At 49.7% G+C, this 21,544-nt stretch overlaps 1 protein-coding gene across 1 annotated transcript; it reads left to right on the forward strand.

The window, feature by feature from the left end:
* The first annotated feature begins 5,256 nt into the window (after positions 1-5,256).
* Amz1 (archaelysin family metallopeptidase 1) lies at positions 5,257-20,494 on the forward strand. Its single transcript, XM_051205324.1, has 6 exons — positions 5,257-5,704; positions 7,690-7,857; positions 11,885-12,013; positions 12,308-12,477; positions 16,673-16,849; positions 19,922-20,494. The coding sequence occupies exons 1-6, from the start codon at positions 5,401-5,403 to the stop codon at positions 20,477-20,479; spliced, it is 1,506 nt and encodes a 501-aa protein (XP_051061281.1). The 5' UTR covers positions 5,257-5,400; the 3' UTR covers positions 20,480-20,494.
* The last annotated feature ends 1,050 nt before the right edge of the window (positions 20,495-21,544 follow it).

A 21,544-nucleotide genomic window follows, 5' to 3' on the forward strand; every position in this document is an offset into this window, starting at 1 on the left:
CCTGAGCAGACAAAACATCAGAAGTCTGAGCACCACTGGGGAGGGTGTGGCACCGTTTCCTACCGCCCTCCTTTCTGCACTTTCCACCGGATTCCGCTTCAGTCCTAGTCTCACTTGCTGACGTCACGCCAGGACCGCTTTGGTTCCTGTGGCCCGCACACCAAGCTGCTCTGGGGCACCGGGCTGTGAGGTAGGGGGTGCGTGGAGAGCAGCCCCAGGCGCGGGGACTAGGAAGGGACCTGGCGGGGGCTTGATACTCGGGGTGGGTGCAGGTAGTACTGCGGAGTGGGGGTTCCAGCCAGCGCAAGCCAGGGGGACGTCTGGGTAGTGGCAGCGTGTCCCTGTGCCGGGAACGGCGGGGATGCACAGGGTGGACTTGGATAGAGGTTTAGGTGAGCTCCAGGGACCGGGATTTGATACATTGTCACGCTGGTGGTCAAGTTCCAGACAGTTAGGAGCAGGGTCCCCAAGGGGCAGGTGCCCACTCCCTGTCAGCAGCTACCAGCCTTGACATCGTCAGATTGTGTGTGGGGTGTGTGTGTGTCAGGCAATCAGGCTGTGGGAACGCTCCCAAAGAAGGCATTTCCCAGCAAAGACAGACAGAAGTCTCTCTTCTCTGGGCTACTCCCTAGTCTGTGTATGGGATGGGTGTGAGTGAGGCCGCCTGGTGATGTCACAGCTCCAGGAAGGAAGGGCCAAGAGCTAGTGCAGGGAGACTCCGAACCTGTGGAAAGCTCAGGTGCACGGACCTTTCACTGCCTCAAAGAAAAGTAGGTTGGAATTTGGGCCTCACAGGCAAGGGTGGGATCTGCACGGGGAGGGGGGAGACCTCTCCCAGACGACTAAGTTCTGTTTCCTCTCTCCAAGCGTTTCTGGCCTTGCTCTTCCTTCTCCCTGAGGCTGCTTAAAGCGGCCTTTAAGATTTCCCTCAGTAAATGAAGGGCTGCAGCTGCTGGGCGTTTTTTTGTAGTCTCCAGAATGTCAAGGAGCTGAGGGTGATCACATCATCAGCTGGATGTGATGAGGCAAGCCTGTAATTCTAGCCACTGGGAGGCTGAGGCAGGAGCATTGCTGCCAGTTCAAGGCTAGCCTGAGCGACAGGATGAATCCCTGTCTCAAAATTAAAATATAAATAAGAGAGGGTAACAAGTATGTGGAGTTGGGCAACCTGATCTTGGTCACCTCAAGCTGCCTTTCTGGGGAGCTAGATCCTGAGCAAGGACATGCATGCTGTCCCAGACTTTGAGCGATACAGGACAGAGAAGGGAGGCGCCTCAAGGGGAGGGAATCTAGGGATAGCTGCAGGGGAGAGAAGTCATTTCTTTGGAGAGGGTAGTGCATGTCGCCTCGTCACTAGGCATCCTTCCTCTAGGACAGTGGTTCTCAACCTTCCTTATGCTGTGCCCCTTTAATATAGTTCCTCATGTTGTGGTGACCCCCCCCAACTATAACATTATTTCATAAGTGTAATTTTGCTACTGTTATGAATCATAATGCAAATATCTGATATGCAACCCATGGGGACTGCAACCCACAGGTTGAGAACTACTGGCCTAGACCCTCATTACCATGCTGGGGGTTCATGGCTTGGATACCAGGAGACCTCCTGCCTCTCCCTGTAACCTGTGACCAATCAAGAGTTTCTGTGCTTCGGTTCCCCTGCCTAAAATGGCAGTATCTCTAGCTCTTTGAGATCTCAAGCTTTGTGGGACATAGGCAGGCTGCTGGACAGTCACTGCCATGATGATTAGCAAGGGATGGTGATAGACCCAGCTTGGGCATTTTATTCTAAGGAGGATTTGGCAAGGCTGACAGGATGACCCCAATGCTTTTCTGTGGCTGCTAGGACCACTTCCTCCTGCAGCTTCAGTTTCTACGTGAAGTGTGTGGTCTTGTGAAGACTTGACACACAAGACGGAAAAACTGCTGAGAGAGTGGCCAAGAGTGGGGATGGGGCGTCTTCTAAGAACCCCAGAAGATGAAAATGGCCACAAGGGCTGTTTGAGAGGAAATGCTGTCTGTGTAGACATCCGGGCTCCCAGACCCCAGAGAAAGACATGAGAAGGGACAGCAAGACTTGCTTACTCTGGTGTCCAACTCAGACCCTGTCAGACCAGCCTCCAGTTCCCGTTGGAAGGTAGTTCCTTAGGTCCCCACCCCCCAATAACCTATCGTGCTGTGATGCTATTTATTTTCCTACTTGTTGGTCTTGCTTTTGTTTTCTTTTTGTTTTTATGAGATAGGGCCTCGCTATATAGCCCAGGCTGGCCTCAAATTTGTGGTGGTCCATGTGACATCCATCCATTGTTGTCTGGAGCTGGTGTGTGTCCTGCTTCTCAAAGCCCTGGGTTTGGGGCAGGGGCTGCCCCTTGGCACTCCACATGGAGCAAATGCCAGGGGGATTTCCTGGTTTGGCTTCCTCCCGTTAAGCTGCTCTGAGCATGTGTGTGGGTGCATGAGCAGCCCTGCTGAGTAAGGATGCAGGGGACAGACCTTAAACAGCTGGGACTGGGATGGACATGGCCAAGCTAGTAAACTTCTGGTAAAAAGCAAGCTCTTGTCAGCTGGGTATGTGGAACATGCCTGTAACCCCAGCACTTATGATGCTGAGGCAGTAGGCTCTTAATCCAGGCCTGTCTGGGCTACATAGTGAGACCCTGTCTCACCGACAACAAACACTTCTCATTTCCTGTGGCTTTGCCTGAGTGTGAGTGTTTGGCAGTAACAAAGACCCTGACTGGTATGTGTGGTGGTAAGAGGGGAATTGGATGCTCATAGGGAAGACCCTATGGTTAGGAGAGAGTCCATGAGTCAAGATTAGAGGGAGCTGAATCATAGTCAGGATCCAACTGAGCTGTGCAACCCAGGACAGTTGACTTTGCCTCTCTGAGCCTCAGTTTATTTGGCAATAAGATGGGTAATATTGATAACCACATTTTAAGCTTGTTATAAGGATTGAATAAAGTCAGATTAAAAATAGTCTTGGGCTGGGGAGATAGCTCACTGAGTATTAGAACCCCATAAGAGAAGATATAGTGGTCCACGTCTACAACTGTAGTACTGTTGTGGGGAGGTGGAGATAGGAGGTTCCTCAGAGCTCCATGGACAGCTAGTCCAGCTGAATTAGTGAACTGCAGGTCCAATGAGAAACCCTGCCTCAAAAATAACATGGGACATGATTGAGGAGAACAGCTGACGTTGACCTCTGGCCTCTGTGTTACCTCTCTCTCTCTCTCTCTCTCTCTCTCTCTCTCTCTCTCTCGTTCGCTTGCTCGCGCTCTCTCTCTCTCTCTCTCTCTCTCTCTCTCTCTCTCTTTCTCACACGCGCATGCGCACACACACAGAGCTCACACACAGTGATCTCCAGGGGATTTTCTTTCTTCCTTGTTTTTTTTTTTTTTTTTGTGGTTCCCCCCCCCCAACACAGAAGTTTCTCTGTGTAGTCCTGGCTGTCCTGGAACTTGTTCTGTAGACAAGGCTGGCCTGGAACTCAGAGATCTGCCTGATTCTGCCTCCTGAGTGCTGGGATGAAAAGTGTGCACCACCACCTAGATACTGAGGGATTTTCAGAATGGCAGACGAGGTACACAAGATGTTAATCAGAGTGGTTCAGGATGTCTGTGATGCCAGGACCTCCCTTCTTTTCTCCTCTTGAGGAAGCTGTGGGGACCCTCCTAGGTTACTCCAGACAAATAACACATAGACAATTTCAAGTTACAGAAAGGGTAATTCTGAGCTTGGGGATGTGGCTCAGTGGTAGAGCACCTGTCTAGAATCCCCCAGTGAGGGGCTTGGGTGTGGCTCTGCGGTGAAGCACCTGCTTTGACCCTCCCATTGAGCAGTTACAGGTATGGCTCAAGGATAGGGTTTACCTACCCTGCATCAGGACCCAGGTTCCATCTCTAGCAGTGAGAGAAAGAGAGAGGGCGGGGGAGAGACAGGGAGAGACAGTGTGAGAGAAAGGAAGGAAGGAAGAAGCAGCTGCAACCTTGAGGGGTAATTCAGAAGCACGGCTCCTGCCTTAATTGGCTTAAGCTTGGGGTGCTGTGTTTGTGAGCAGGTCTGGGGCAGAGCAAGGAGTCTAAGTAGGTGGTGTGATTGGCATCTGGAAACAAAAATAGGTTGGTGAGATGTGCGAGGAGTCAGGCGCTCAGCACCTGCAGGGCTTCTGGGGCTGCACCCCCTCCTCCCCTCTGGGAGCTGACCATGCTGGGGCAGGGGAGGCAGGCAGCAGCGCCTGCCCGCCCTATGTTCCCGCCTGAGCTGACCACTCTGAGATGCAAAGGAAGCCCAAAGCAGCCTGATGTTGGAGCCAAGCACGACCAGATGAAAGCACCCACGTGCCAGTCTTCACTCCTAGGGAGAGCTCTGGTTAACAGCGACTGCCCCGGCTTGCAGCCCCTCTGCCTGTCCGCCTGGCTGCTTGCCTCCAGTTATAATTCGCTGGGTGCCATATGCATGCTGGTTCTTGCCTGTTAGATATGTGTCTTAGAGCCTTGTTAATATTCTAGAAACCAGGGTCTGGGAGACATCGGGCTGCCTTCCTCCCCAGAGGACAGCCCCTGGGTGCACTCAGGGCTCTTGAAAGAAAGCCTATGGTTTAGGGGAGGGTCTGGGCACCTTCACAGGGGAACAGGATTCGTTTTATGATTGTAAAAGGCAGGAAGAGCAGCCTCTGGCTTTTTTGAAGGAGCCCTCCTAGCCTTGAAGGGTAGAGGCCTCCTTTCATGTCCCTAACTTTGAGGGCTCAAAGCAGAGTTGGGGTCCCATGGAAATATAGATCTGTGTGGAAATAGAGCATCTTCATGCTCAGTTCTGGGATGGGGAGGTGGCTCAGTGGGTAGAACACTTGCCACATAAGCATGGGGACAAAGCATGTGACAAACTGAGGTGGCATGTCTGCATGTTTGCTAACCAATTTATAAGCTTCGGGTTCAGGGAGAGACTCTTTTCCCAAAAGTAAGGTGGAGAGTGATAGATTTGCGTCAACCTCTGGCCTCCACAGGCATGCACACACCATACACAGGCACAGGCATGCATGCATCCCTTCTGACCCGACTGGGCAAATGCTACCTCCTAGCTGTAGATGGCATCATTCTGACTCCAGTTCACAGAAAGCTGCCCTTAGTCTGAGAGAGTCATTTGTGATCAGAACAGTGACCGTGTGCCTCGGGTGTCCTCTGCAGGTGTCAGCAGGCTTTTGCTTGCCTTGCCAAGAAGTTCCAGCACAAGGCAGAACTGAGTCACACAGGCTGTCAGTTCAGTCTCTGTCCCTGGAAGTCCCAAGCAGATACTCTGTCAGCCTGAAGGAAGGTTCTAGAAGAGACCGTGGCTGTCCCCTGGGAGACTCATGGGCCAGAAAAGGAGTTGCAGGGAGTGGCCAAGGGCCACACACACACCATGCTGCAGTGTAGACCACCCCAGGAGTTCAGCTTTGGGCCCCGGGCCCTGAAGGATGCTTTGATCTCCCGTGATCTGGCCCTGAAGCAGCTCTACACCTCAGCTTTCTCCCCATCGGAGAGGCTCTTCCTATCCGAGGCCTACAACCCTCACCGGACCCTCTTCAGCACTCTGTTCATCCACTCAGCCTTTGACTGGCTCCTGAGTCGTCCAGAGGCCCCTGAGGATTTCGAAACCTTCCATGCTTCTCTGCAGCCTCGAAAGCAGAACCTGGCCCGGAAACACATTTACCTGCAGCCTATAGGTATGAGAGCTGGGCAGGAGTCATCAGAACTCTTGGGGGTGTGACTTAGTGGTAGAGCACCTGCTGAATCCCTCAGTGAGGGGCTGGTGTGTGGCTCAGTGCTAGAGCACCTGCCTAGAATCCCTCAGTAAGAAATAGACCCAGGCAGAAGTGACTTGAAGTCAACAGCTTGAGGTCTGCTGGGTACTCAGGTGGGGTGGAGTGGCTTGCCTTTTTTTTTTTTTTTTTTTTTTTTTTTTTTGAGACAGGGTTTCTATGTATTGCTTTGGAGCCTGTCCTGGAACTCACTCTGTGGACGAGGCTGGCCTCAGATTCACAGATATCTGCCTGCCTCTGCCTCCTGAGTACTGGGATTAAAGGTGTGTGCCACCAACAACCAGCTTGAGTGGCTTGCCTTTTTAGGGTTCCCCATTCTATCTGCATGGGCCATTTAGGTGTGTGCTCATAGTCCTGACCATGACCTGGTTATAACCCAGGTCCTGTGCCGGGGGTCTCTGTGGGTGCCGAGGGCAGGAACTATCATTTCACAGGCTGGAAGCTGAGGTTGGAGATGCTGCTGGCTTGCCCGGTGGCAGAGCTGGATTCTCATGATCTCTTAGAAGACACTGGACGGGAATGGAGAGGAATTGGGGACCTCCAGTGAATCCTCCAGCTCTCCTTATTGGCAGCTACTGGAGGGAGTGGGGGCAACCAGGGCTGAGAAAATGGCTCAGCCAGGTGCTGGAGGGGGAGGAGGGACAAGCTGGCCCCTGTGTTCTCAGTACACCAAAGTTAGGAGGTCCCTACCTGGCACTGGGACACACAGGGCACTTGTGGTTATTAGTTTTGTGGTGGAGGACAGGAGGCACAGATTTTTTGAGACCCTGACATGCCCTGCTTTGTCCTGTCCCTTTGAATGGTACCTCAGTGACCAGCCTGGGTTCTCCCACAGTTCCTTCCTGATGCTTAGGACCAGAGTGCCACAGCCACTGTGGTTCCTGATGCCCAGCATCCTTCAGCCTGCAGACTGCTCATGCCTGCTTTAGATTCAGTCCTTCTGTCCATGTCATCTGTGGGTTGGAGGGCGAGGGTGGGCCTAGGGACCTGTCTTTTGCCCTCCCTCTCTCCTTTCCCTCCCCCTCCTTTTTTTTTTTTTTTTTTTTTTTTTTTTTTTTGGTTTTTCAAGATAGGGGGTTCTCTGTGTAGCCCTGGCTATCCTGGAACTCACTCTGTAGACCAGGCTGTCCTTAAACTTATAGTGATCCATCCGCCTGCTTCTGCCTCCCGAGTGCTGGGATTGAAGGCGTGTGCTGCCATTGCCTGGCTTCTTCCTTATCTTCAGTATGTGTATTTGTGTCTCTGTGTGAGTTTGTGCACATGAGTACATGTGCTCTGAGAGGCTAGAGATGTCTGATCCCTTTGGAGCTGGAGTTATAAGCAGTTGTGAGCTGCCCAACGTGGGTGCTGGAAATTGAATTTGGGTCCTCTACAAGAGCAGTATGGGCTCTCACCTGTTGAGCCATCTCTCCATCCCTCTTAGTCTGGGCTGGCCTTGAACTTCTGTCCCTCCTGCCCCTCCAACCCCCACCTCCTGAGTGCTGGGATACAGCTGTGCACTACCATGCCCAGTGTTGTGCAGTGATGGGGATGGAGCCCAGACCCTTGTCCATGCTTGGTAAGCATTTTACCAACTGAGCCACATCCCCAGCTTCACTTCTAGCTGTGTTGGGGACCCTGTCCAAGTAGCACACAGTGAGTGTGTGCCCCTCCCTTTAGAGGCTATCAGCTGGTGCCCCTCTGCCCTAGCCAGGCTGCCTTCTCTTGGCCTGGGACCTGTTAACTTCTAGCTATGCCAGCTGCCCTCTTCTGGCCAGCTTAGATGCCTTCACCCTCCCTGAGTTATCACACAGGACTGTCATCCCTGCCTTCTTCACCCAAAGGGCCAGCACGAATGAGACTCACTGAGCAGGAGGTCGCAGCAGGCTGATGTGTTTCTATTCACCTAGATCTGAGTGAGGGTCTGGCGGGATGCCCCCTGCTGGACCACCTTCGAAACTGTGCAGAGGCTTTCTTCCTGGGCCTTCGAGTTAAGTGCCTGCCCTCAGTGGCCGCTGCGTCCATCCACTGTTTGTCAAGACCCAGTAAGGACACTGATGGGCTCCAGCTTCACACAGGTGAGCGAGGCAGGGTGTGGGGGACATCCTGGGGCTTCACTATGCAACAATAGACCCTTCTGGAAAGAAAAGTTGGAAGGAAGGAGCCCTGGAGAGGGAAGGAATGTTTTGATGGGCTTTGGGTGTGTGTGTGTGTGTGTGTGTGTGTGTGTGTGTGTATGTGTGTGTGTGTGTATGTGTGTGTGTGTGTGTACGTGTGTGTAAACCAGAGGACAGCCTTAGATATCATTTGTCAGGAGCTGGTCCACTTTGTTTTCTTAATTTTTTTCTTTTTTCTTTTTATTTTACATATCGATCCCAGTTCCCTCTCCCTCCACCCATCCCTCTTTCCCTCTCATTTCTTAATTTTTTAAAGATTTATTTTATCTTTGTGTACATTGGCCTTTTGCCTGCATGCACGTTTGTATGAGGGTGCCAGATCCCTTGAACCAGAAGTTATAGACATGTGGTTGCTGGGAATTGAATTCAGGACTTCTAGAAGAGCAGCCAGTGCTCTTAACTGCTGAGCCATCTCTCCATCCCTACTTTGTTCTCTTTTCTTCTCTCTCTCTCTCCCCACAGGGTTTCTCTGTGTGGCTTTGGAGCCTGTCCTGGAACTACCTCTGTAGACCAGGCTAGTTTTGAACTCACAGAGATCTGCCTGCTTCTGCCTCCCGAGTGCTGGGGTTAGAGTGTGCCACCACTGCCCAGCTCTCTCTCTCTCTCTCTCTCTCTCTCTCTCTCTCTCTCTCTCTCTCTCTCTTAAAAAGTTTTATTTATTTTGTACACAGTGTTCTATCTGCATGTGTGCCTGCACACCAGAACAGGGCACCAGATAGTTGTGAGCCATCATGTGGTTGCTAGGAATTGAACTCAGGACCTCCGGAAGATCAGCTAGTGTTCTGAGTTACTGAGCCATTTCTCCACCCCCCTCCACTTTGTTTTCTTAAGACAGGGTCTCTCACTGGTTTGGACCTTGTCAAGTCAGCCAGGCTGACTAAGCAGTGAGCTGCTGATGTCCACTTGTCTCTGCCTTCTCAAATGCTGGGATTATAGTCACAAATGACCACTCCTGACTTACTTATATAATAATTAAGACTTTAAAAGATTTATTTACAACCGGTGGTGGTGCATGCCTTTAATCTTCCCTGCACTTGGGAGGCAGAGGCAGGCCGATCTCTGTGAGTTCGAGACTAGCCTGGTCTACAGAGAGAGTTCCAGCATAGCTAGGGCTACACAGAGAAGTCCTGTCTCAAAAAACAAACAAAGATTCAGTTTTATATATATATATATATATGCACACCACATTCATGCCTGGTGCCTGCTGAGGTCAGAAGGGGGCATTAGATCCCCCTGGATCTGGACTTGCAGGTGGTTATGAGTCACTGGTAGGTGCTGGGAACTGAACCCAGGTCCTCTGCAAAATGCAGCCAGTGCTTTTAAAGGCCGAGCCATCTCTCCATGTTCTTTTCTAGCTTTAAATGTTATTCTTTTTATCTATGGGTATGCTTGTGTGAGTTTATGTAGATCACATACATGCAGGTGCCAGGGGCCAGAGGGCATCGCATCCCCTGGAACTGGAGTTGCAGGAGGCTCTGGGACTCCATGAGGGTGCTGGGACTGAGCCAATCTTCCACCCCTCCCTGCTTTTGTGGATTTTTAAGACAGGAAGCTCGGTGGCCCAGACTGGCTTTGCGCTTGTGATCCCCCTGCCTCAGCTTCTTGCGTGTTGAGATTAAAGGTGCACACCACAGTGCCCAGAGACTTACTAGTTTTGGTTGCTAGTCGATGCTTGTTTTTGAAAAAGCATTTCCCGGGAGAATCTATGTCCTGGGATAGTTTTCCTTCAGAGGGGGTTTCTCTTCCCCCTGCTGGGCCATGTATGACAAAGACATGATTCTTTTCTGGGCTGTTCTGTGAGTCTTGAGGGCAGTTGGAATCCTGTGTTGGGTGTGGAACCCAGTAGCAGCAGGCAGAGTCTCTCTGGGGTCTGTTTCCTGCCTGTGGAACACCTCAGATTCACTGCACTGTGGGCTGGGCTTCTCCTGGCCCTGCTTTCTTAGCAGATGTCTGGCTCAGGAAAAGTTCATTGAGGTCAGCTGAGGGAGTAGTGCATGGCTAAGGCTTGAGGATTTAAAGTTTTAGGCCTGCCTGGGCTACAGAGTGAGTTGAGACCAATTTAGGCTACATACTAAGAATCCGTTTTAAACAAGTAAAAAGAGAGCTGGGCTGTGGCTCAGTGGTGAGTACCTGCCTAGAATCCCCCAGTGAGGGGCTGGGCTGTGGCTCAGTGGTAGAGCACATGCAGGGCCCAAACAAACCCTGATAAAAACAAAACAAAACCAACTGTTTCTATGATGGTTTTGGTTCCATCGAATATTGTGTCAAAATCAGTTTACTTTTTAAAGAAATAGTTTTGAGACTTTATTTACTTAGTTTTGAGGCAGGATCTCACTACATAGCCCTGGCTGGCCTGGAGCTCACAGAGGTCTGCCTGCCTTCTGCCTTCAGAGGGCTGACATTAAAGGCGTGTGTCACCATGCCTGCCATTTAGAGACTTTTAAAGTCTCATTATGGTTAGACCATCTTGGTGGGACAGTGGTGCGCCCCACGTTGCTGTTGCCCGCAACCACAGCACCCTGTTCTTTGGACTGTGACCACCTCCCTGTGACAGCCCCTCCCCCATCTCTCACTCTGCCTCTGTCCTCTTGACTATTATGGTCTTGTGCTGGTCACGAAGCTCTGTGGTTTTACCCTATCTACCGCCTTGTGTCTCAGTCCTCTCCCACATTTGGACTTCTCCCTTCTCCATTGCCTGCCCCGCGCCCCCCACAACTCTCTGATTCCCTCCCCTCCTCGCGTGATCCACACTTGCTTAAAGCTACCCACTCACTTGGTGGGATGCAGCCGGGACATTCTCAGGCAATGATGCAGGCAGTGGGAGGGAAGTCCCTGACTTCCCCCCTCCTTCCCCCACTGGCCTGCATTCGGCTCCAGCATGCTCTTCCCTCACTCTCCTGCAGAGGGCTCCACTTTATGCCTCTTTAGCAGTGGCTCTCAGACCCCAATACCGCTCTTTCCCTGTCCTGTATTGTTCTCCATCTTGAGCTTCATGGAGGAGCACCCAGCCCATTGACTTCTCCGTCCCTGTTCACTTTGTGGCACAGCTCTTCTCTGTCTCATGTCCTCTCTTTCCCTTTGCAGCCACTTTCTTGGCTTTCCCGCGCCTCACTGGCTACCTGGGTCTCCCTCCTGCTGCCCTTGGTGACTCAGACACCTTGCTTTGTCCTGAACTCTCTGGACAAGGCAGAGTCAGTGTCTTCCTAACACCTGTAATCACAACTGCAGGTCCCTCTTGCTGTTTGAGATAACAGCAGAGCCTAGGGACCTGGATGTGGGCATTCTGGGTAACTGTTTAGCTGCTTGTTCCTTCCTGGATTCTTGTTGGGGTTGCCTCTATGTGTGTGTGTGTGTGTGTGTGTGTGTGTGTGTGTGTGTGTGTGTCTAGAACAGAGGTCAATCTTGGTTAGGTCTTCAGTCATTGACAATTTTGTTTTTTGAGGCAGGTTCCTCATTGCCATGGGACTTGCTAATTTGGCTAGACTGGCTGGCCAGTGAGCCCCAGGGACCCACCTGTCTCTGCCTCCCAGTGCTGGGATTATAAACCACAGGACCAACTCTCTTACATGGGTTCTGGGGATGAGACTCAGGCTCTCAATGTTGGCATGGCAAGTACTTTATTGGACAATGTTCCCAGCCCCTGTCTGTCTTTTTAGCCTCTCTACTTGGAAGGTGATGGCCTTGCTGTGTCCAGATCAGCTCTCAAGACCTAGGAGACAGAGACCCACGAAATGACTGGCACTGGGGATCCCTGGCCTGACTCGCAGGCCAGGCCCATGGTTCTCAGGCTAACAATATAGCTTCTCTGGGTTCTGGGTCTCCCCAGTGATGTAGTTTGTCAGCATCCAGCTTCAAGAGGGACTGGGCCCAGATTGAGACCGATGAGAGGCTCTTCTGCCCACCCTGACCCCCGGCCTTCTTCCTGCAGATGGTATCCTGTCCTTCTTGAAGAACAACAAGCCTGGGGATGCACTGTGTGTGTTGGGCCTCACACTGGCTGACTTGTACCCCCATGATACCTGGACCTTCACCTTTGGCAGGTTCCTTCCGGGGCATGGTGAGCTGAGGTCCTAGCAACTATTGCCCAGGAGGCAGAGTGGTGTGATCCCAAGGCCCACCAGTGCTTGGCATGATGCACATGCTCCTCCACCCCCAGGGTGATATGTGCACAGGAACTTGAAGCTATGGTCTCACTGGGCCTGGATAGAGGGTGGTCCCCAGAATTGACTGCACATGGCAGGACCAGAGTATAAGTTTCTCTTTAGGCTGTCCTGGGCTGCAGGGAATGCTGGGATGGTTTTACCCTGGGCCCCTTGAGCCATGGCTGTCCCTTCTTCTGGCCTCTCCCCAGAAGTGGGTGTGTGCAGCTTCGCTCGATTCTCTGGGGAGTTCCTGCAGGCCGGGCCCAGTGTTCCCGACTCAGCCCTGCTGGAGGCAGCCACGGATGGCCCTGAGACATTGTCACATGAGGGAGGCCGAACCCTGTGCTTCAGTGCCCTGGGCATGGTTCAGTGCTGCAAGGTGAGTACTGGGACAGGAAGGATCAGAGAGATGAGCCCCTGGCATTGTTGGTGCTAAAAAGAGGCTGGGTTCTTGTTGTTTTTCATTAAATACAGCACTGCCCCTTAAGCAACTGCTGTCCTAATTGGCATCTGGAACTCCATAGTTACCAGCAGCGGTGCAGCTGCCCTTGCCACAGCTAGGAGGAAATTATGTCCCCCCAGGCACTGGCCCTATCACGGCTACTAAAGGAAACTTTATCTAGATCTCTACCCATCTATAGAACTCAGGATTCAAAGGTGGAGGTGAAATCCTGCTTTCTCAGAGAGGCTGAATGGCAAGTAGCTAACCTCCTCTCCTAACTCCCGTCTCCTGAAAAACCTGGCGTCCTTCTGCTCGGCCCCACTTCAGAATCCTAGCTACACATGGTTCCTCCCTACCACTTCCTGTCAGCTAGTTGCTGACTCAGCCTCTTGACCCCAGGTTCATTTTATTTAGTCAAACAAATGTAACACATCTTTGCATTGTTAACAATAGCAGCAGAAAATAAATGTAATATACCTTAAAATGATATTCCACAACATTTCCCCCTTTTTGTCTAAATCAGAATGAAAGGTTTTAACTTTAATATAGTAAGACTATATACAACAAAAACAGTTATCAAGAAGTAATTTACAGAATTCATTTCATTTGCACTTAGCAAATTCAGAGAAAACACTCTACTATCAAACCCATCTTAGTGACTTCCCAAGTTTTATACTTAATTTACTCTCTTTCATAATTAGACAACTGAAACTATAACTATCTAGTCTTCAACTCCATCCAAGACCCCAGAAGGATATAATATTATCTGAGTAAACAGGAAGTGCATTGCAAGCAACTTCCAAGACTTTAGAAGTGACTGCCTGGACAGTCACCCAAAGTTCCTCGGCAACACTGGGGCATCCATCTTCAGCTTAGAGGCCTGGAGTATCCAGCAGACTTGTCAGTGAAGGCAGGAAATTTGAAGGACTGTCCTGCCTTGTTTTGGCAAAGTCATTTTCCTGTGGGTCCTGCATGTCTAGTTTGCACAACACTCAGTCAAGCAGTCAAGGCAAAAGCAGTTTCTTGCCCAGATGGCTTGTCTTGCCATGGTGGGAGCAAACTCCTATGGACTTCCTTTGATGCCCATCATTCTCTTATGAAGTAAATTGGTGCTGTCAGGAGTAGATGTGTCTCATTGTCGTTGAAAAACCCTGAGTTAACAAAACATTTTAAATGCCATATTTTATAGGTCTTTGGAGTATTTGAAGATCATTTTTCTAAAAGATATTTCTGTATGATTCAGATAACATGCCTAATATAGCTACAGATTTGGTGACTACTTAAACCTATGTTTTTGATTATCATAGTTTATAATAGCTTTCAAAAATTAGACCTTTACCATATGTATATATTATATATATATTTAAATTTTTAATGGCTTGTTTATTTTTATATGCACTGGTATTTTGCCTCCATGTATGTTTGTATGAGGGCATCAGATCCCTTGGAACTGTAGTTACAGACAGTTGTTAGCTGCCTTGTGGTTGCTGGGTATTGAACCTAGGTCCTTTGGAAGAGCAGTCAGTTCTCTTAACCACTGAGTCCTCTCTTCAGCCCCCTACCTTATATTTGCAAGTAAACCGAATAGGTACAATAACTTAAACATATTCTTAGTATAATAAATATAACTTTAAATTTGTATCAATATATTATACTCCCCTAAATTATGACATAAATCCATAACCCACAAAATAACCAAAAGCCTCCGACACCCCTCTTGGGAATGTGGACGTCTTGTTCTCCACACTGCTTTCTGGCGTCTTTAGTGTCCCTGAGAAAATCTGAGATAATTGCCAAGTCCTGGGGAGACCAGCAGTAACCTTTGTTGATGGCTATCACCTGTCAAAATCCAGGAGGTCTTCCCTGATCAAACCACACTAACCTGGAAGGAATCCACAGCCTCTAGTTTCCTATGGAAACAAAAGCAAAACCTTTCCTCCAAAGCATTTTTTATTTTCATTTGACAAATATATTTTTTGACTTCCATTTTAAAGCTAAGCCATTCCTAAAGTATCTAGGCTGGTTTATTTCAACAGTCCTTCCTTCGGTTCCAGGTCTCTTAGCAACTGTCCTTTGCTTACCAGCAATCAAAAAATTCAAAATCAACACAGTACTATACAGCATCCAGACTCCAGGTGTATTTCCCATCTTTACATGCCTTTTTTTTTTTAACTGTCACTCTAAAGACTTTCTTATTTTAATCTCTTTCTATGAGTGTCTATATCCATTTTTGCTTTTCTTTCTTAAGCCTACATACATTGTAAACCACACTGGAACCTGATAACAGGTTTTTTTTCAGTCTGATCCTCTTTTACTGAATATCATTTACAAAGCCTTTTGAAACTGCATGGACTTTGAAACTGCTAAGCTGTGTGGTCCTCAGCCGGTGGCTTTGGTCACTGGCTCCTCCTGCTACTCCTGTTGGTCATGAAAGAAGGTGTGTTTCAGAAACTGCATTAAACTTTCCTAGCTCTAGGGAGCTTATGCTTGAGCTTCTGTGGGCCTGTTTTTTTTTTTTTTTTTTTTTTTTAAACTTAGCTTGTTTGTTTGTTTTTGTAATGTACTTGCTGCTCAAAGGCTTTCTGTAGGGCAGAAACTTTTTTTGTTGCTGTTGTTTTGTTTTTTTGAGACATGGTTTCTTGGAGCCTGTTCTGACACTCTCTGTAGACCATGCTGGCCTCAAACTCAGATCTGCTTGGGACTGAAGGCGTGCACCACTCCGCAAGGTAGAAACTTTTAAAGGAGCCATGAAATTTGAGTTCAAGTTGGTTTGGTTTTTTACTCTTTTGGGGGCCCATCACTCACCTCCCAAATAAATCACATGGAAACTTATTCTTCTTTAAAAATGCTCAACCTTAGCTTGGCTTATTTCTAGCCAACTTTTCTTAATTTATTCCATCTACCTTTTGCCTCTGGGCTTTTTTTTTTTTTTTTTTTTTAACTTTGTATCTCTTACTCATGGCTGATGGGTGGCTGGCCCCTAGAGTCCGCCTCTCCTTGTTCTTGCTCCGCCTCCTATTTATTCTCTCTGCCTAGCAGCCCCGCCTATCCTTTCTCCTGCCACGCTATTGGCTGTTCAACTCTTTATTAGACCATCAGGCATTTTAGACAGGCAAGTAACACAGCCAAAAATCCAGAGGGCCCTTGTAAGGAGAGAGGCCTTCCATTTCGGGTAGCTCAATCTGAAAAGCCAGCACCTCCAAAGTCACCAGAGCCCAGACGTTAGCCAGAGCTCTCCCAGTTTGTGATATCTTGTGATATCTCCCTGGTGATAACTTCCTGGTGATCCAGCTTCTGCTTCGGCTGCTGCTTTTTTTTAACCTCACTTCATCTAATTCCACTTTTACTTCTTGCCTGTGGCTTCTGTTTGGCTGCATTTCTAACTGCTCCTGCCCTGCTGCATTTTGTTATTTCACAGCTTCACAATCACAGCCCAAACTTTGACATTTGACTCTTGAGCTCAGCTTCTCTTTGAGGGGCACGCTGCTCTTGGTTATAATTCTCAGTCATGGTCATCATTGCTTCACAACATTTATCCAGTTGATTTCTGCGGTTCAGTTTGCCTCTCCAGTAGCTGTAAGCCATACTGTGCAGATTTCAGACGCTCCTTTTCACACTCTTGTTGGACGCTGTCTCTCTGCCCAGCTGTGGGCCGTTGAGCTCTTTTAGACCAATCAGGTGTTTTAGATAGGCAGAGTAGTAACACATCTTCACAGAGTTAAACAAACGCAACAAAATGCAACACACCTTTGCATCTTTAAAACCAATGTTTCACAGCACAGACAAATGTAACACATCTGAGCATGATACTTCCACAACAGTCCCTCACTTTACAGAGTGAGTAAACCAAGGCTCAAAGACCCCAAGTGTTCAAGGCCACACAGCCCATGAACCTACAGGATTCTGGGATCTGGCCCCTGGTCTGGCTGGTTTCTAAGTCACCTCATGCTGTGTGGCTTCTTAGAGCTATTAAGGAGGATGCCTCGTGGGCCCTTCTCGGATCCTGCCCAGGTAATCTTCATTAGCCAAGGTGTTGCACTTCTAGGGTTGGCCAGCTGGCTCAGATATCCCTGGGTGGGAGTTACAGCATGCTGAGAGTGTGAGGCAAGGTCATGGTGTCATTTCTCCTCAGGTCACCTGCCATGAGCTCTGCCACCTCCTGGGCCTGGGGAGCTGTCGCTGGCTCCGCTGCCTCCTGCAGGGGGCACTTAGCCTGGATGAGGCCACAAGGCGGCCCCTGGACCTCTGTCCCATCTGTCTTCGGAAACTGCAGCATCTCCTGGGCTTCAGGCTCCTGGAGAGGTACAAGGTAAGCATGTGGGGGTATGGGGCAGCCACCCAGAGGCAGTGGGAGGGAACAGGTTGCAGGACCTGGATGTGTGTATGGGACAGCCAAAGGACATGCTTGCACCATCACTACTGGAGAGGGCACTGCAGGTCTTGCTGGCAGATGAAACATCCAGGCTGGTGTCAGTGACATCAGGATGCAAATGGAGGAGAGCAAGTGCAGATGGTCCCCCAAGAAGGGTGTGTTTACAGAGCTCAGGCGAGCTCCTCCCATGTTTCTTCTCCCGTGTTCCTTGGTGGATACTGAGGATCCTGTACCCAGAGGCAGTGTGGCCCCCTGGGAGAAAAGGGAAGCATAGCAAGCTGTGGTGTCCAAAAGGGCAGCCAGCTGCAGAGCCCCTCTTGGCTGGGCTGGTGAGGGGATGCTGCCCTCTCTGTCAGCATACAGTACTGCTGGAAACACCAACACACAACACACACACACACACACACACACACACACACACACACACACACACACACCACCCCACCTTCCTGCAAGTTTTACCCATTTCATCTCTGCTGGAAGGCTTGTTTGCAAACTAGGCCACTTGACTTCTAGATCAAAGGCAAGTGCTGCCTATATTTTTTTTTTTTTTCATTTGAAGTCCATCTTTGGTTGAAATCAAGTTAAAAGTTTTCAGTGCAGGGAGGAGATATTCCTGTCTGTGTAAAAATTCTCTGTATTCAAGGCTCAGTTTACTAGTGGGGGAAGCCTCCTCACCCTCAGGTTTTTTCTTTTTAAATATTTTATAAAGATTTATTTAGCTCAGGTGTGGTAGTGCATGCCTTTAGTTCCAGCACAGAGCAGGCAGAGGCAGGTGAATGAATCTCTGTGAGCTGGAAGCCAGCCTGGTTTACATGGGAGTTCTAGGGCAGCCAGGGCTACATAGTCAAAAGACTCTGTCTAGAAGAAGAAGAGAAGGAGGAGGAGGAATGATTCATGTATTTTCATTTTCATGTGTATGGGTGTTTTGCCTACATGTATTTCTGTGTACGATGTGTGTGCCTGGTGCCCATGGATGCCAGAAGAGGGTGTCAGATTCCTTGAAAATAGAGTTACAGATAGTTGTGAATTGCCACATGGATGCTGGGAATCTAACTTGAGTCCTTTGGAAGAATAACTAGTAGCCTTAACTGCTGAGCCATCTCTCCAGCTCCCTCCAGTTTTATACATTTTATTTATTTATTTGCGCACACACGGGCCATGGTGTACATATGGAGTTGAAAGGATGGAAGTCATGGGGTCAAACTCAGGTTTGGTGGCGAGAGCCCTTCGTACTGGGTTATCTTGGGTGCCCCTCCCTGAAGATTTGTGATGGAGTTGCTTGCTGTCAGATCACACTAGGGATTGAGCTGGCACCCTGGGGTGGCCAAGTTCTCCTGGGGATGGGGCACAGAGGGGCTCTGGCCTTCCTGGCTGTCACAGGAGGTGGAGACTGTTCAGAGTCACTGGGACAGTCCCTGGGGATTCTGTCAGAGGACACAGAGCTAACTTAAGTCTAGCCTCACAGCAAAAGTGGGACATGGCTGCATCTTGTCACATGAGGGTGTCCCTTTGGGTATGTACTATAGGAAGCTAATGTTGTTCTTTTGTTACAGTTGTAGGAATAAAGGCTGGAGAAAGGGGGTGGTGATGGTCCTGTGTGTGGATCCCTAGTGAGTGGGATTCCAAGGTAAGGGACCACGTGGGAGAGCATAGCAGGTTCCATAGCAGGTGAGGGTGACTGAGGTGGAGGGAATAACACGCCAGGCAGATAGAGTTTAAATGAGGAGTTTATTTAAAAAGGGGAGTGAGGGAGAAGGGAAGAGACAGAGACACTGGGAGCAGGAGGGAGAAAGCAAAGACAGACACAGAGAGAGAGAGAGACAGACAGACAGAGAAAGAAAGAGCTGGAAGGCAAAAAGAGAAAGCAAAAGAGCATAAGTGGGCAGGGGTCTGTCTTTTAAAGGGGTCCTTTACACCTGCCTGCAGACTAGTACTCATGGAACCCTGGGCTGACCAGAGTACTGCCTGAGTGCATTCTGTCAGGTGACAGGGGTGGTCCAGCATAATGCCTGAATCCTTACAAACGTCACAGCACAGCTGATGGTAGGTGGCATTTAGGGTTGGAAGTGTGTTGATTCTTCCCTTTGCCTTAAAGTTTTAACTCAGCTGGAGAGATGGCTCAGTGGTTAATAGCTTGATTCTCAGTACCTACAACTGCCAGTTAACTCCAACTCTGTGGGATCTGATGCCCTCTTGTGGTCTTTGGGGGCACCTACATGCATGGGTGCACATATGTACAGGCAGGCACATATATGTACACATAAAATAAATTGTTTTCTTGAGACAGGGCCTCAACTACATAGCTCTGGCTGTCTTGGAACACACTCTGTAGAGCAGGCTGGCCTTGAACTCAGAGATCCGCCTGCCTCTACTTCCCAAGTGCTGGGATTAAAGGCGTGCACCATCATGTCTAGCTAAATTTTTTTTTTTTTAAAGAGCAAGAACAAAAAGACAAAATTAAATAAAAATAAAAGGGGGGAGGAAACAAAAGTTTTAACTCTAGGGGCTGGGAAGATGGCGGGGGTGGTGTTGGTATAAGGGCCTGAATTTGGATCTGTGACACCTATGTAAAAAGTGGAGTAGTGGTGCATGCCACACCTTTAATCCCAGCCAGTCTAACCATGGTGAGCTCTAGGGTCAGTCTCAAAAAATGGTTCAAAAATGAGGGGGCTTAGTGTTGATCTGTGGCCTCTACATGCATGTGTGCCCCCCCACTTGTGTGCTCAAACACATGCATATACACATGCACAGACACACACAGTTCAGATTAACTATAATTTTTGTGCAATTTATCTCTGAGCATTGGCTGGCTAATAGCTAGCTTGCCGAGTACCTGTGAAGGGTGGTTTCTGGGAGTTAGGAGGTTCAGCTCAACTGTGGCCTGGACTCTAGACCTCAGATAGGCCCAACTCAAGGGCCCTTATGGCTCCAGCCTCCTGCTGGCTCTGGGGTGGTCCTCAGCAGCTCCCTGGCTAAACAGCAATCCGTCTATGTCTCTTTCCATAGAGACTCCACACTTGGACCCGGGTGATGGTGGAGATGTGGTCTGGCCAAGAGACAGGGGAACCATCTGTGTCAGATGACACCCTGCCTTTCAGTGCTGACTCAGGCATGGGCTGCGAGAGTGACACAGAGCCTGTCACCAGTCCACTGGAGCCTGTCACCCCGGATGCATGGAGTCATGCCTTCCCTGATGGGCCTGAACCAGGGTCTGAGGATGGGTTGAGCTCTCTGGCAGCCTCAGAAGTGATGCTGAAGCTTGGGGGCCCGGTGGAGGCCATCGAGGAGTATGGACAGTGGCTGGATGCATGCATCCGGGCCCTGGAGAGGGAAGTGGCTGAAGAGGAGCTGGTCCACATAGATGCAGCTGTGGATGCCATGGGCCAGTGGGAGATGTTCACAGGGCAGCTCCCAGTCACCAGGCAGCACCTGCCCTGTGGCAAAGATAATGTGGGGCTACGCAGGGTGCTGGGCGACAGGTTCTTTTCCCTGAGGCAGAGGTTGAGCTCTCGAAGACTTGCCAAGGCCAGTTCTTCCCACTGCCGCTGGGGGGTGGATAACTAATGAACCATCCCATACAAGGAAGTCAGCTCCTGGCATTTTTTTTCCTGAAGATACCAACTGACCATGCCTGACCAGTGACTGAGGGTACTCTGGTATCTTCTGGGTTAAAAGAAATGTCCCCAGAGGCTGAAGAAATGCTTCCTTGGGTGCTTGACCACAGGGTCCTCATGTTATGTGGCCTGCAGCCATGGCCAAGAGGCAGGAGGTAGCCACATGCTTGCTTGCTTGCTTCCCTACAGGAGGGGGCTCTGGTCTAATTACTTAGAGGTGGAGCTCTGGACCACTCTGCGGCATGTGTTATGTGGCTGTGTGTATGCTTGTGTCTGTCTCTCTGCAGCTGCCCACAGAGGCCAGAAGAGGGCATCTGAATCTCTGGATGCCATTACAGGAAGTGTGAGCCATCATGTGTGGGAGCTTGCAGTGGAACCCAGGCTCTCTACAAGTGCAGTACACACCTTTAATGTCTGAGCCATCAATCCAGCACTGTTTTTTTTCAACCTTGTGTCACTCATACGGGTTCTTTTCTGTATGGCGAGAATGACTTTTGGCTCATCAAGGTTGGCACAGGTCTTTGTGAAGGTCCTAGAGAAATTCGTGCCCTGTGAGGTGGTGGGGTTGGGTGTGGAAGGCAGGGAGGCCCTTTCTCCAACCCTGAGGCTGCTGCTTGTACCATCACTGCCAGTTAGATGAGTGTGGGGGTGGGGACTCTGCTCTCCTGTCTTTGATGGCATTTTCATGTCTGAGTCTATAAACTGCTGACAGAAGAGTAGTATTAAAATTATTCATCCACAGGCTGTTTTTCCTTTGTGTCTGTGTCATGTATTGTTGAAGTTCTTTTAAACACACGTGCGCGCGCGCGCACACACACACACACACACACACACACACACACACGTTTTCCTGGTGACCCTCATTGTTCTCAAATGTCCCAGCTGGCTGACAATGCCAGTCTCACTGTCTGAGGAGGGAGGGTGAGGGTCTTGGCAAGTGGAGGGCAACATGTGCATATTGTAGGTGTGAGTGGCTGTGTTAGATTCCTTCTCGTTGCTGTGATGAAACACGCGA

The sequence above is a fragment of the Phodopus roborovskii genome, unplaced genomic scaffold, assembly GCF_943737965.1.
Source record: "Phodopus roborovskii unplaced genomic scaffold, PHOROB, whole genome shotgun sequence".
Classification (NCBI taxonomy): domain Eukaryota; kingdom Metazoa; phylum Chordata; class Mammalia; order Rodentia; family Cricetidae; genus Phodopus; species Phodopus roborovskii.